The following is a 15162-nucleotide window of genomic DNA, read 5'->3' as shown; positions in this document are numbered from 1 at the left end:
ATGAAAATGATTGAGAGTGTACTTAGTGTATTACCATTCTCTATGCACTGAAATATTTTCCACAAGAAGTCTCTTTTCCATGGTCTTGAAAGATAGTACCACTTATGTTAGATTTTATATTTCCTTTCTGTTTATAAGCTTTAATCCTAAATGTAAGAAAAGTGATCTTTCATATTTAGTTTATCTACTATGTAGTTACTCTAGTTACTCTCCTAATGAACTTTACAGATATCAAGTCCACACCTAGCAACAAGTATGTAACTTACAATGGCTCATGGTCAGACAGAGCAAGTGACCTAATAGAAGGTTGTTCCTTTCTCCTTTCTCAGCATCTTCTGTTAACAATTATTTTTCACTTTCATCACTTCTTTGCTCTTAAAGGAAAATGTTCTTCCTCACAAAATATGGAATGAATAATAAAATAATGTTGAGTCATCATGGAAGACTGAAATGATCTCATAGGAACAGATTTAAAATGAATGTACCAAAGACCAATTTCAAATATTATTTGTTTAAATTTATTTATAGGGGCTGCCTGGCCGAGGCGGTAAAGGCGTGCTCGGTTCGCCTGGAAGGACATGGGTTCGAATCCCTGTCAGGAAGTTGTAAAATTTAAGAAACGGGATTTCCACTTCTGGAGGTGCATATGGCCCTGAGGTTCACTCAGCCTACACCAAAAATGAGTACCAGGTTAATTCCTGAGGGCAAAGGCGGCCTGGCGTAAAGCTAACCACTCTACCCCATCATGTGCTGAGGTTAACAATGGTGGAAGCCTTTACCTTCCACTCCTCCAAGGGTCTTCCTGGCCTGTACGGAGGTGACTTTGCTTTGTGTGTGTGTGTGTGTGTGTGTCATGATACCAATGAAGTTGGTTTACAGATAAATGTTGCAATATTTACTGATTTTCTCTCTCTCTCTCCCTCTCTCTCTCTGACATCTTTATTCAGAATTTTTCTGCTGAACTGATTTTATTTTACATAAGACACGTGTTAAATATGCCTCATTGAAGCAGTCACCTCAAATTCCAGACAGCAGACATCGCCATTAGTCTTGTCCACTTGTCTTAACAGACATTTTATGCGTTCCAGGACACTGCCTTTGCACATGGTTCTGTCATCCTTTCTCTTAATATAATTCTGCAAACATATGGGAATTCCTTTTGAATGTATGGACTATTTCATGTCCAAGGAAAACAAAGAAATATACATAGAAATGCTGCAGTAGCCGTGAAGTTAATAGTTCTGTACAGGGCTTTCTAGAACTTTTGTTAGGGTTGTCTTGTCTTCTAATTAGTGTACATTCTGAGAATTCTAGTTGCCCGGAAATATGCGAGTGACTGTTTGCTCACAGGTTACCAAGGGATTTTTCAACCCAGCCTGCATCATTTTATTCATAAGTCAGTTTGCCGCTGTTAAGGTCAAGGCCAGCTAGTTCAGTTAAACTTGACAAGGAAGAGACTTTTATGTGCTTTACTTCGAGACAGAAACACCATAGCATTTCAATCACCCAGTAAACACTAATAGGAGGGACATTGCGCTATATGAGTGGTTCGAATATATTTGAGCAAAGGAACTGTTAGTGAGTGGACCAATGTTACTCATACAAGAAACAGTAAACACTAATAGGAGGGACATTGCGCTATATGAGTGGTTCGAATATATTTGAGCAAAGGAAAAAAAAAAAAAAAAAAAAAAAAAAAAGGAACTGTTAGTGAGTGGGCCAATGTTACTGATACAAGAAAAAGTATGAGAAATCGCAAATAATCTGCAAGTTGAGGTTAACTGAATAAAGAACTTGTGTGTCACGCTGGATCGTTATTTTCTTTTCAAGAATATTGCGGTAAAGAAAAATGTGCTAAACTGGTACACCCCACTGAATGATTACTTAATACCAATATAAATGGTCCGCTATTGGATGTTATAAATTTTCCAGCTAACTCATTCCCGGTTGCCAGCGTTTTGCCCCAGTGTGCTAAGTTGGGCTCATCAGTTGGTAAATAGCACACCCACCAAGATGCATGGCTAGCTTGGGCGCCCATACCCGGGGGCAAGGTGGGGATGCGGCCCCCTCCTAGCTCTCAGGGAAAGGAAAAAGTATAATATAGTCAGGTGTTTTTCTTGCAAGAAAATTATTTAAAAATCGGTATTACATAGAAGTGGTAGGGGATACCGTGTGTGGTACTCTACCATGGAATACAAGTCGGCATTCATCTTCCAAAATATTAAAAATACTACATACCCCCAAGTCTAGACCCCCCCCTACAAACTATCCTATGGGCGCCCATGATGGCTAGTGCATACCGTGGAGATTGCATAGGCTACTTGGAGCCACCAGCAGTGCCAATACACTATGAGAGACTTTGTCTCATTACCAAAAATTGATGCCTTCCTGGCCATCATATGATATAGATGTTAATTCCCATAGGAAAGCTTAAATATTTGTCCCAAATGAGTAAATTTATAATGCCAATATGGACATTTTTCTACGGAAGCTACAGAAGGGAGGTTTGACTATACATACATTACAAGTAATGAACTTCATTCTGATTCCGTATTGACTTTAAATATCTAAGATGAAATTCTAAAAGAATTTAATTGTATAAAGTCCACCTGTTCAATACACGTTTGCCATTTGATGAATGGTTTATCTAGAAAGCTACATAGGACATGTTTCGATCTAGCCTAGAGGTCATCATCAGCTGGAATAACATAAAGAAGAAAGACATATAAAAAAAAAAAAAAAAAAAAAAAAAAAAAAAAAAAAAAAAAAACCAGTCATATATAACAAATTTGAGATAAAATACACTCAACAATTGCAATGGAAATCTATGTTTGAAATAGCTTCAATATTAAAATACACTCAACAAATACAATGGAAATCTGTGTTAAAAATGTACATAGATTCAAACTTGGACGAATTTAGTTGTAAGTGTGCATCAGATGACACTCTCTCATCTGAAACATAGCCTGAAGTGCCACTGATGCTTTAAAGCGTCAAGAAATGAATATTGTTTTAAATACGTAATATTTACTTTTTTAACTGGATGGACACGTTTTTTTAATAAAATTTAGTGCCATTTATTAGGATTGACTGATACTGCCAAAACAGCTCCTGAGAAAGATATTTAAGAAAATGGTGGCAGCGAACATGTTAAAAGTACTCTCACAGGCAGGAGAGTTTCCCCAGAAAATTAAACTGTATTTTAGAATAGAATGGAAGTAAACATAGTATACGTTATATAGGGTTTCTGTACTGGTATTTGTTTTTCAAATTCTCATTGCATACAGTAACAGCTTTTGCTTGATTTACTTAATGTGTGTTCCATTTAAGTCATTTTATAGCCATTAAATCAGAAACTTTGTGTCCTGTGCCACAGTACATTGATTTTCTTATTGTTTATTTGCACTCAGGGAGGATCTAGGTTTTTTGTATGATTTACTCTTTATTCACTGTTTATTAGTTCAGTTTCGCTAAATCAAGAATTACATGTTCTTGCAATTTCTGTTTCACTGTACCGTTATGTGTATTTCGTTCTGATACATACATTATTCTTGAGTTGTTCGCATACTGCATCAGTTTTGCAGAGCCTACATGTGACTAATTAAATAATAAGCAAGAGGAACAGGAGTGGTTTTAGAACAGACCTAATTAAGTGATTACTACTATTACTAAAATGTTTTAATTCCTCCCCGGAAGGAGGAGGTGGGTCTCTTAGATGGTGACGCCATCTTTCAGGCCGGGAGATTTGTTACGGTGAAGGAGATGCTCGGAGAAGGTGAGGCGGTTGGTGGCCGTGGCCTATAGTAGGAACTGTCCCAGCATTCGCCTTAGTGCAGGAGAATGGAAAACCTCAGAAAACCATTATCAGGACAGCCGACAGTTGGGGCCAGCCGTTATGTCCAGTCCTGTCCCGTCTCCCGAATGCAGAGGCATAGAGCCACGGTAGAGCCGTCGCCACTCCTCCTCTGCTCGGTTGGCCGGTCAGAGTGCAGAGCTGTTGGACCATGAACCAGCCGTGGCCACTTATGGGCTAAGACCCACTCTGCATCTACCAACCTATGTGATTAATCAAACCAACATATGTATAAAATAGAAAGTACAGGGCAGGGTGTAGTTATGATGATAGACATTGATGAACCTCAGTGACATGGCTACGGAGGTCAGCATTTACAACAATAGCTACACCATTGCCGCTAGATGTTCCATCACAAATGAGCTTATATCCAACTCCAAAGTCATCTGAGACGATGGCCAATGATGGTCCCCTCAATGCTTACAGCATGCACTTTCTCAATAACTGCAAGGTTGGTGACATGGCCCTGCTATTAGATGTTCCAGATGGTTCTAAGTTTTTGCTGAAGGAAACACTATAGCTTATTGATATCTTAACAGTAGAGGGTCCAAATTTCACAACTGTAAAGCAGTGTCAATATGTTCATAGCACGGTAAACCATGATCTTGGTATGAAGTTGTAATGGGATAAATATCCAAATGCTAGGTGGGCAGCGCCAATTCTCCTCTCCACATCTTGTGAGCAGTTAGCTTTTGTTCAGAGGATACTTCCTAGATGTAAAAAGTGGTCAACCTGCTCCAGCATAGTATCTGGAGTGGACATATTGAAAACTTGGAGGTTTGATCCAGGTGCAGCCTGTGCGAGTATTTTGGTTTTCTGAACATTGATGGAGAGACAAAAATGATCGCAAGCACTCTGGAAACAATTGACTGACTGTTGCAATGATATAGATATTGATTCCCATCGAGAATCTGAAATATTTGTCCCGAATGAGTCTCATTCGGTCTGAGAGTAGGTGCTGCAGCATTATTTGCGTATTGCAATTCTATAATGGAGGTAATCTTAGCGAGCTTATGGGAGCGAAGTAAAGCCAGATTGAATATTTCCCCATCGAAGAGATATCTGACCTTTACATCTTGGTTGTCTGTAGATGTTCCATATAACATGACAGCCAGGCAAAGAGCAGAGTGTAGGAGCAAGCACGCATCCCTGTTTCTATCCACATGTGATAGGAAATGGATCAGAGATAATATTTTGATGAATGATTTGCCCAGATGTGTTATCATGAAGAGCCTTGACCAGATCTACAAAATATTGAGGAGAGCCAAAGTGTTTCAGCACTGCCCACATAGTTGATCTCAGGACTGAGTCAAAAGACTTTTCCAGGTCATAGAACACTAGGTATAAAGGAGTCTGTTCCTCTCTGCATTTTTGTTGGATTTGCCTTGCACAGGATATCATTTCTCTCAAGGCTCTGGAGGTTCGAAAACTGCATTGCAACTTGGGTAGGATCCTCTCGTAAATAATCTGCAAGAAATTAAGCAAAATTCTAGCAAGAATTTTACCTGCTATAGTTAGCAGTGATATACCATGATAGTTGCCACAAACTCTTCTTCTTATTCTTCTTCTTCTTCATGGGACCTCTAAATATTAGTTCCTAATTAGTGTCGACCTCTAAGATCTTTTGCTACCGTGTTTTTCCATCATTCCCATCTAGATATACCTGCTCCCTTCACAAAGCTGCAGGTTGTTCTTATTGGGTCTTCTTGGATTTTTTCTCTCTCTTCACCTGGTAGTCTTAGAGCGGAGAGCCTGATTCTACCCAGCGCCTCACATTCGAAAAGTATGTGTTCAGCTGATTCCTCTGCTTCTTTGCATTTCCTACATATGTTGTCTCTTATTACTCCAGTTCTGTGTAGGTGTTTCTTCAGATGGCAGTGTCCTGTCAACAATCCTACTACCCATCTTATATTTTCTCTGCTGAGTTTAAACTTCTTTAGTACACTTCTTGTTTGGTCCTTTTATCAGTTCCTTTTCAAGCCTGCATCCTGGAGTTTTTTTCCAGTTTACTGTTTGTTTCTTTTGTACCCATTTTCCTATGTAGTATCAGGCTTGTTCATAGGAAATCCTGCATACAGGTTCTGGGCCTACAAAATGTGTTTCTGGCCCTTTCCTGGCCAATCTGCCTTTTCCTTTCCTTCTATACCTGCATGCCCTGGTACCCATATTATTTTGACAATGTTGTACTTTGAGAGCTTCAGGAGAAGTGAGTGGCAATACCAGACAATTCTGGATATTATCCAGACTGCCTGTAGTGCCTTCATGGCCGCTTGGCTGTCCGCAAAAATGAAAATGTTCTTATTCCTATAGTTCATTTTCAGATTCTCTTCAAGCCATGTTGTGATAGCTATCATTTCAGCTTGAAAGACTGTAGTGTGTCTGCCCAAGCTCATATGGATTGATCTCTCAGGTCTTCTCCCATTAATCCCTACTCCTGTGCCATCCACAGTCTTTGAGCCATCAGTCCACCACACTATATCTTCTTTTTTCAGTATTCCATTTGTTGATATCTCAGTCTTCTTTTCTTTATTATCTTGGTCTCAAACGGTTTTTCAAAGTTGTACTTTGGTATCACATGAAATGAAATGAAATGAAATGAAATGAAATGGTGTATGGCTTTTAGTGCCGGGAGTGTCCAAGGACAAGTTTGGCTCACCAGGTGCAGGTCTTTCGAATTGACACCCGTAAGCGACCTGCACGTCGTGATGAGGATGAAATGATGATGAAGGCAACACACACCCAGCGCCCGTGCCAGAAAAATTAACCAATTATGGTTAAAATTCCCGACCCTGCCGGGAATCGAACCCCGGACCCCTGTGACCACAGGCCAGCACACTAACCATTTAGCCATGGAGCCGGACTGGTATCACATGATCAGAAGGCATGTGTAGAACTTCCTCTTTTATTACTCTGTTAATTTTACCGTGTCCTAGATTGGGTCTTTGTGAATTCCAGCACTCTGATTGTGCCAATCTATATGAACTCATTCTAGCCTGTCCTTTTATGAAATTAGATAGTGATGGGAGGTCTAGTAAAGTATTCAAGGCATCTATCGGCGTAGTTCTCCTAGCCCCAGTTATGGCTATGCATGCCATTCTCTGTAGGCTATCCAATCTACTGCCAACTTTTCCTTGACTTACTTTCTGCCACCAGATGATTGCAGCATAGGCCATCAATGGTCTAATCAGTGGTCCTGGATAACACTCATCACCTTACCTCGTACCACAATCACTAGGTCATCTGTGTATCCTTGTGTATAGAAACCCTGTTCGTTGAGCATAGCTATGATTTTGTTCACCACGAGGTTCCACAGCAGAGGCAAAAGAACTCCTCCCTGAACACAGCTTCAGGTGGCCCTAACCGTCAGCGTTTCTTCAAATAGGGTTACTGTCATCTTCCTTCCATCTAACATGGATTTAATCCATTTGATGACGGTTTTACTCACTTTGCTCTGTGCCAATGCTTTGATCATAGAGTCGTAGATTGTATTGCTGAAGGCTCCTTGTATATCTAGAAATGCTGCCAGTTCAATTTCTTTATATTCTAGGCTTTCCTCTAGTTTACAAACCAACTGATGGAGTGCTACTTCAGTGGATCTGCCAGGTCTATATGCAAACTGATTTTCATGTAACGTTAAGTTCAGTTGCACCGTTCTTCTAATATATTTATCCAGAATTTTTTCCATTGCTTTCAGCATGAAGGAGGTTAAATATAATGGTCTGTATGCTTTGGCTTGGGCATAGTTTGCCCTTCTAGGCTTAAGTATGAATACTGCTTTAGCTTCAGACCATGATTTTGGCATGTACCCTAAAGCTAGACTAGCTCTGAAGGGGTCCGTCAGGGTATTGACGAGTATTTCCCGTCCTTCCTCTAGGAGTACTGGAAGTATCTCATCTGGCCCTGGAGCCTTTATAGGCTGAAACATGTCGATTGCCCATTTTACATGGTTGTGTTTTATTATTCTGTTGGTACAATTCCAGTCTGCTCTTCGAGCTCCAGGCTCTGTTCCAACCGTTTCTTCTTCTGTCATCTCCTCATCCTCAGGAAAGTGACATGCCATTAGTATCTCCAGCATGTCCTTCTCTACCTGAGTAAACGACCCATCTGGATTCTCCAGTGTCCTTACCTGATATATATGGGTTGCTTTAAGAACCTTCTGGAGCCTTGCTGTTTCAGTGTATGATTCCACTTTCTCACAGAATGCTTTCTGTATCTCTAGGTTATACTCAGTAAGTTTCCTATGATATACGTCCCACATACCATTTCTAGATGATATTCTATACAACATCCTAACCTCTTTCTTCATTTTGGCTAGTTTCCTTTTCTTTGAGAGGACAGTTGTCATGTAACGAGTCTATAATGGCCTCTTCTAATAGTTCCACTGTCTCATCCAATTCTTTCTGTGCTCTCACATTAGTTGGAATTTTTTGTACAGCCTTACCTAGAACTTCTCTGTATCTATCTGAGTTAGTTCTTTTTGGATCTCTGTACATCTCAATCCCACATAGTCTTGCATCTATTGCAAATTGGATGTGCTGGTGGTCTGCCAATAATGGTTCCTCCAGCACCTTCCAGTCTTTAATAAAGTTTGCAATATGCATAGTGCTTAGTGTAATGTCTATTACCTCCCTACGATTTTTATTTATAAATGTAGGCTTGTTTCCTAGGTTTAGTATCGTCGACTCAGTTCCAATAATGAACTCTAGTGAGGACTAACCTCTTGCATTGCAGTTTGTGCTCCCCATGCCGTACGGTGTGAATTTGCATCTGCTCCAAGGACTAGGTGTTCGCCTTTCTTCTTTGCGTTGCAAATTAGGTTGTCAAATTCTTCTGATGGGGGCAGATTTAGTTGAGTCATATGGGAGGTATGCAGACCCTATGGTTATTTCTTTAGGACCTTCCCAATATCCAAGTTTTATTTTGGCCGCCACTAAGTCTTTTGAACAATGTTCCTGCAACGGAAGGCATTTTAGTTTTCTGCTCACAAGTAAACATATCCCAGGCATATTCGATGTAGTATTATAGATTAGCTTACCTCCAGATTATGCCAGTCCTGCTACTCTGCCCTTAACTACCCACGTCGATAGCCTCGGACTTGAACTTTCTGACGAAATTTGCCACGGCTGATTTTTTATGTTGTAGTTTGGCCTTTAGAACTTTCAGTACCATCCTTGCCAATGCTAGGTTTTGTTTTTCCCTTAATTACTTGAAATTTGATCTGCCCAATTCCAAGCTTGGCCTTAAGGCGTCTCTTCTTGAGCTTTTCAAAATCTCTTTCATGAAGGTCCAAAACAATTAATTGTCCTCCCTGTGTCGTCAGTATTTGTTGCATTTAGCACTCTCCACTCTTTTGTCGGAAGTTTGGTGTCATGCTGATGTATCCTGACAAGCGCATCATCAACCTTCATCTTGTCAAATGGAGGAGGAAACTTCGTGATGATCTTTGTAGTATTTAGCACCTTCTTTGCTTCTGCCACCTCCAAATTCTCCCCTTTCCGAGGGTTGCAATTGGCCACTGTTTGTTCCAGCCAGCTTTTAGTTTCTGGATTTGCACAGATCAGTACAGTTGCTCCACTTTCCAGCCTTGGAGACTCGAGGAAGCCTGGAAGGCATCCGTCTGACAGAGGTTTCATTTGTGCTATCAGAGCAGATGAAAGTTCCTTCACGTCTTCCTCCTTCAGTTTCCTGTCTGGAAAGGTCTCTTCTTTCTGTTTCTTGGCAGGCAGTTTTGTAACTGAACTTGATGGTGTACTATACCCCGACCTTGGCCTTTTTTTCATCTTGGGCTTGCTCCTGGATCTGCTCTACTGAACCTTCCATGGCTTTCCTTGATGTTGAAGTTCATGAAATTGGTTCTTTATAAGCATCCATATTTCAGTCAATCATAGGGTTTTTGCCCCTTCTAGGGTCCTGAGCGTCATTCTCACCATCCGTGGTGAGGCATACAGCCAGACATTGTCTTCCCAGAACTCAGGCTCTGTGTAGCAGAGACCACGCCCCATAGTCGTCCATCTAGCGGTACGCCCCTGGCCCGAACCTAGCCAGGTTTGTTCCCCATTCGGTAGGCCTACTCATGTGGTCTCCACTTGGTGCCACAAACACTACAATCACCTTTGTTGAATAAAGTAACAATAGTAGTATTTTAAGGTTACCAGGTACTTCACAGGTTTCCCATATTAAGAGGATAAGAGTAAGATGTCTGATCTTTAGAGGTAGGCTTCCACATTGAAGAAGTTCCAGACGAATGTAGTCTGGCCAGGAGCCTTGCAGGGTTTCAGCTTTCTAAGAGCAGCACTGAATTCCTTGAATGTTGGCGTGAGAGCCATCCATGGTTGTTGGGGAGGTAGAGGCACATCATTGAGAAAGTCTTCAGCATCATATGAACTCTGATTGAGAAGAGTGGAGAAATGTTCTTTCCAATGCTCTAGGATATCTTGACTAACAGTAACAGTGGTAGCATTACCAGCAGCTTTCAGTGTCCCAGAGGAGGAGTGAGTTGGGCCATATAACTCTTTTACTAGGGCATCAGATATGCTTTGCCGTTCCTGAGGTTTCTGCTGCCACCAGTTGTTCTTTATCTCTCTTATATCCCATCCAGGCGAAGTTATTTCGAGATGGATCCACTGCCATGAATTTCCACAATCTGTACTCTCTGATTAATATGCTGACAAATAATGCAGTCAACACAACAAACCTAGAGCAGGAATGGGCAATATTGGAGAAAGCAATCACAGAATCAGCTGAGAAAACCATTGGTTTTGAAAAAAAAAAAAGACAAGACTGGTTTGATTATATCAAGAAAGAAATTTTGTGTGTCATCAATGCCAAATGAGAACCCCATCTATCCCTTCTTCAAGATCCATCTTCAGATGCAAAGAAAGTGCATTTTCTCAAACTCAAACAACAGTATGTAAATATATGTTATAAACATTGCATATGAATGACTTTAATACATTTTACAAAATTTATAAAATGGAATCATTCATCATTTCTCAGGAGAAAATGTATTACATCAGAAAAGTTATCTTGCTGTTCCAGTAATGAATATGTTATGGCATGTTAAAGTCTAATTTTCAAAGATATTATAGTTATTACATCTTCTTGATTGAAAATTATAGTTCTAAAATATTTTGATTTAATTTTATTTTACTATAAAGGACAAAGACACCTCCATACAGCCCATGAAGGCCCTTGGAGGAGTGGAAGGTAAAGGCTTCCACCATTGTTAACCGCGGCACGTGATGGGGTAAAGTGGTTAGCTCTATGCCCAGCTGCCTTTGCTCCCAGGAATTAACCTGGTACTCATTTTTGGTGTAGGTTGAGTGAACCTCAGGGCCATATGCACCTCCGGAAGTGGTAATCTCGTTTCTTAAAATTTACGACTTCCTGACGGGGATTCGAACCCACGTCCTTCCGGGTGAACCGAGCGCGCCTTTACCGCCTCAGCCAGGCAGCCCCCTTTATTTTACTATGCCCTCATTTTATTTTTATTTTATATATTGAATTTTAACAAGTTGCTATTTTTACATACTAAGTTAACATAATTATTAATATGTATGTTTAAGGAGAAGTAGCAGCAGATCGAGTCATAAAGATGTTGCAGAAGAGAACGGAAAGAAGCAAGAAAAGCAATCCAATATTTTGAGTTTTAAACGTAGTCTTAAGCTGCTAGGTTTTCAACCAGAAGACTTCAACGTAAAGGAGAATGACTTCAGGAAAAGCCAGATTTCTAGGTAAGGGAGAGCAGTAATGATATTGGGAGTTTTCTCTTAAGTTGTGGAATCCTCAGCGTTTCACCTAGAGGAAAACTAAAAGATTCAGTAACTCATTATACTGGTCTGTGTTTCAGAACATTTTTCCTGAGGTCAATGGTAATTGCATTCTGAATTCAAAAATATAACTCACTTTGCTCAGTCAGTCCAGAATTTTTTACTATGCAAGTTTTTTACATGGCATGCATTCGAGAAATAATGCATATAACAGGAAATAAACTATGCTGTTTACTGTCATGGAATAGAAATTCACATCAGATATGAATTAAATCTATCCTAATATTATAAGTAGGAAAAATTTGTTTGTCTGTAACGAATAGGCTCAAAAACTACTGAACCGATTTTAAAAATTACTTCACCTATAGAAAGCTACATTGCCAGTGAGTAACATGGGCTGTATTTTATTTTCAAAACAATTCGAGGTGGGGTGACGGGGTGGGGAGATATAAAAATAATAGGCTAATATAGGCAAAATATCGAATTTGTCGTATAAGGACGAGACAAACCTCAATTTAATCCTCTTGACGCAAAGAACAAAACTCGGTAAGCCCTATGGGCCCGAAAACCATGTTTTAAGGCCCTAAAACCAACCGTTACGGAGATATTGGCACCACACTACCCCTGCTCTAGGAATCGGATATAATGAACTGCCGTAACCATGGCAATGCCAGCTCCAGAATTCTACAGCAGCGAAATTATCTACAATAAATCACAAAAACCTAACATGTTACAGACATGAAAATTTATATTCGGAATCCCCTTTAAAAATAAAAGATCACAAATATTCGTTTTCAGATAATCCACTTGGGGGGGGGGGGGGTGAAAAGAAGTTAGGAAGGAGTTGAATTATTTATACGAGGATACATATATCTCAAAAAATGAAGATGTTACAGAATTTAAAATTGGTGCTTGGAATCACCTTTTTGGAGAATCCGCTTAAGGGGGTGAAAAGAATTAGAAAGCGGGTGAATTTTTAAAATGAGTATCTTCTTCTTCTATCGCTTTACCCACACCTGTGGGGTTGCGGGTGCAAACTGTGTCGCAAATGTGGATTTGACCCTGTTTTATTGCTGGATGCCCTTCCTGATGGTAACCATGTGTGTAGAGATGTAATCTATACTTATATACTAATACTAGCTGATGTACCCGTGCTTCGCAACGAGATTCTCAGAAATACTGACTTTGTTGTTTTCCTAACTGAATTCAACATAGGTCATTACAAAAACGTCAGTAGGAATGTAGCGATTGAAAGCAATGTTATTATATAAAATACTCAATCAAATGAAAAACCGCACACTTTCTCACTTTCAACGAACAGTACTACGGTGCCGATCTAAGAGTTCAAAGTTCCAAAGCTGGAATAACCAGGTCGCAGACTGCCGTGAACACTCCTCTGTCATTATTCCGTTAAATATGCACACTACTCATTCCAATCAGTGGCTCAGAGTAGGGAATGTATAGCTCGAATACTATGATGAACCAGTGTGTTACGTACCAGATATATCAGAAAATGTATGAACCAGAGGAATGGCATGCTAAAGAAGAAAGTTATCTTACACCCCAGCTACTTCCCACCAATATAAAGGCAGGCTGTTACAGTCAGTACGACCAGGCGAGTTGGCCATGTGGTTATGGGCGCGCAGCTGTGAGCTTGCATCCGGGAGATAGTGGATTCGAACCCCACTGCCGGCAACCCTGAAGATGGTATTCAGGAGATAGTGGGTTCGAGCCCCACTGTCGGCAGCCCTGACGATGGTTTTCCGTGGTTTCCCATTTTCACACCAGGCAAATGACGGGACTGTATCTTAATTAAAGCCACGGCCGCTTCCTTCCACTTCCTAGACCTTTCTTATCCCATCGTCGCCATAAGATATATCTGTGTCAGTGCGACGTTAAGCAAAAATAAATTATGGTATTCCGTGGTTTCCCATTTTCACCAGGCTGTACCTTAAAGCTAAGGCCGCTTCCTTCACACCACTATTCATTTCCCATCCCATCGTCGCCATAAGACCTACCTGTGTTGGTGCGACGTCAAGCAAATTTAAAAAAAAAACTTGGTACGCTGCAGTAATCTTATCTATCGGGGATGAGAGGAAACAGAAGACAAAGAGCACATCACAACAAACAATGGTCAATGTAATGTTACTGTTGATAAAGTTTATGAGCTTTCTATATTGCAGGCCTTCACATTAGTTTTCTTTTGACTCTGTGATATTAGGTTGTCTTACAAAATTATTTATATCGTAGACTGTAATTCCTTATTCTCAGACTTTACATACCGATTCTCACTAAATTCTGTTTACCAATTTTCTCGTGACTTGGCGCTGATATGGACTTAGTAACAAAAATCCAAATTCATGAATATCTCCGACTATATGTGGTACGGTAACAATGTATAAGCATAAGTGATCGGAAATTTAATAACTTCTTACATAACTACTACTAACTTATGACATAACTAAAGTTATGTTAGTTATGTAGTATATCGCTACAACCACTAATAACATAAATAATTTATTTGAGAATTACATTTCAGACCTTCCCCTAAACTACCATTTTTCTCAGCGTGTATAGCCTATATTGTAGCGACTTATTTCCCATCTTTGTCTAGCGATTTTCATTAAGACACGGCCACTAATAACATAAATATTTGAGAATTAAATTTCAGGCCTTCCCCTAAACTACCATTTCACTCGGTGTGATTAAAATAATTTATAGCCTAGATTGTAGCGGTTCATCACCCGACTTTACATTCCAATTTTCATAAAATTCTCTTCAGCCGTTTTCTCGTGATGCATGTACATACATACATACATACATACATACATACATACATACATACATACATACAGACATACATACATACATACAGACAGACAGACAGACAGACAGACAGACAGACAGACAGACAGACAGACAGACAGACAGACAGACAGACAGACAGACAGAAATTACAGAAAAGTAAAAAAATGCATTTTCTTGTTACTGTGGACATGACCGATACAGAAATACCATTCTATTCAAATTCTGAGCAATGTACAGACAAAACTCTTATTTTATATATATAGATTACATTTCAGGCTTTCCCCTAAACTACCATTTCACTCAGTGCGAATAACATTATTGATAGCCTAGATTATAGCGACCTATTCCCCGACTTTGCATACCAATTTTCGTGAAGATACGACCACTAATAAAATAAGTATTTGACAATTAAATTTTAGGCCTTCCCCTAAACTACCATTTTTCTCAGCGTGTATAGCCTATATTGTAGCAACTTATTCTCCATCTTTGTCTAGCGATTTTCATTAAGACACGGCCACTAATAATATAAATATTTGAGAGTTAAATTTCAGGCCTTCCCCTAAACTACCATTTCACTCAGCGTGATTAAAATAATTTATAGCCTAGATTGTAGCGGTTCATCACCCGACTTTACATTCCGATTTTCATAAAACTCTCTTCAGCCGTTTTCTCGTGATGCGTGTACAGACAGACAGACAGACAGACAGACAGACAGACAGACAGACAGACAGA

At 39.8% G+C, this 15162-nt stretch overlaps 2 protein-coding genes across 4 annotated transcripts in view; one reads left to right on the top strand and one right to left on the bottom strand.

Annotated features, from left to right (window-relative positions):
• LOC136857125 (uncharacterized) overlaps nt 1–15162 on the bottom strand; it is a 341551-nt gene that overhangs the window by 165808 nt on the left and 160581 nt on the right. The window lies entirely within an intron of this gene.
• LOC136857123 (microtubule-associated protein 9) overlaps nt 1–15162 on the top strand; it is a 275941-nt gene that overhangs the window by 185202 nt on the left and 75577 nt on the right. For all 3 annotated transcript variants that reach the window (XM_068225067.1, XM_068225065.1, XM_068225066.1), the window contains exon 2: nt 11419–11586. In XM_068225067.1, the coding sequence (XP_068081168.1) occupies nt 11559–11586 (28 nt within the window). In that variant the 5' untranslated portion in view covers nt 11419–11558. The remainder of the gene's footprint in view (nt 1–11418; nt 11587–15162) is intronic.

Source organism: Anabrus simplex, chromosome 1 (assembly GCF_040414725.1).
Source record: "Anabrus simplex isolate iqAnaSimp1 chromosome 1, ASM4041472v1, whole genome shotgun sequence".
Lineage (NCBI taxonomy): Eukaryota > Metazoa > Arthropoda > Insecta > Orthoptera > Tettigoniidae > Anabrus > Anabrus simplex.
The sequence above is the reverse complement of the archived record's forward strand: the minus strand, read 5'-3'. Positions and strand labels throughout refer to the sequence as shown.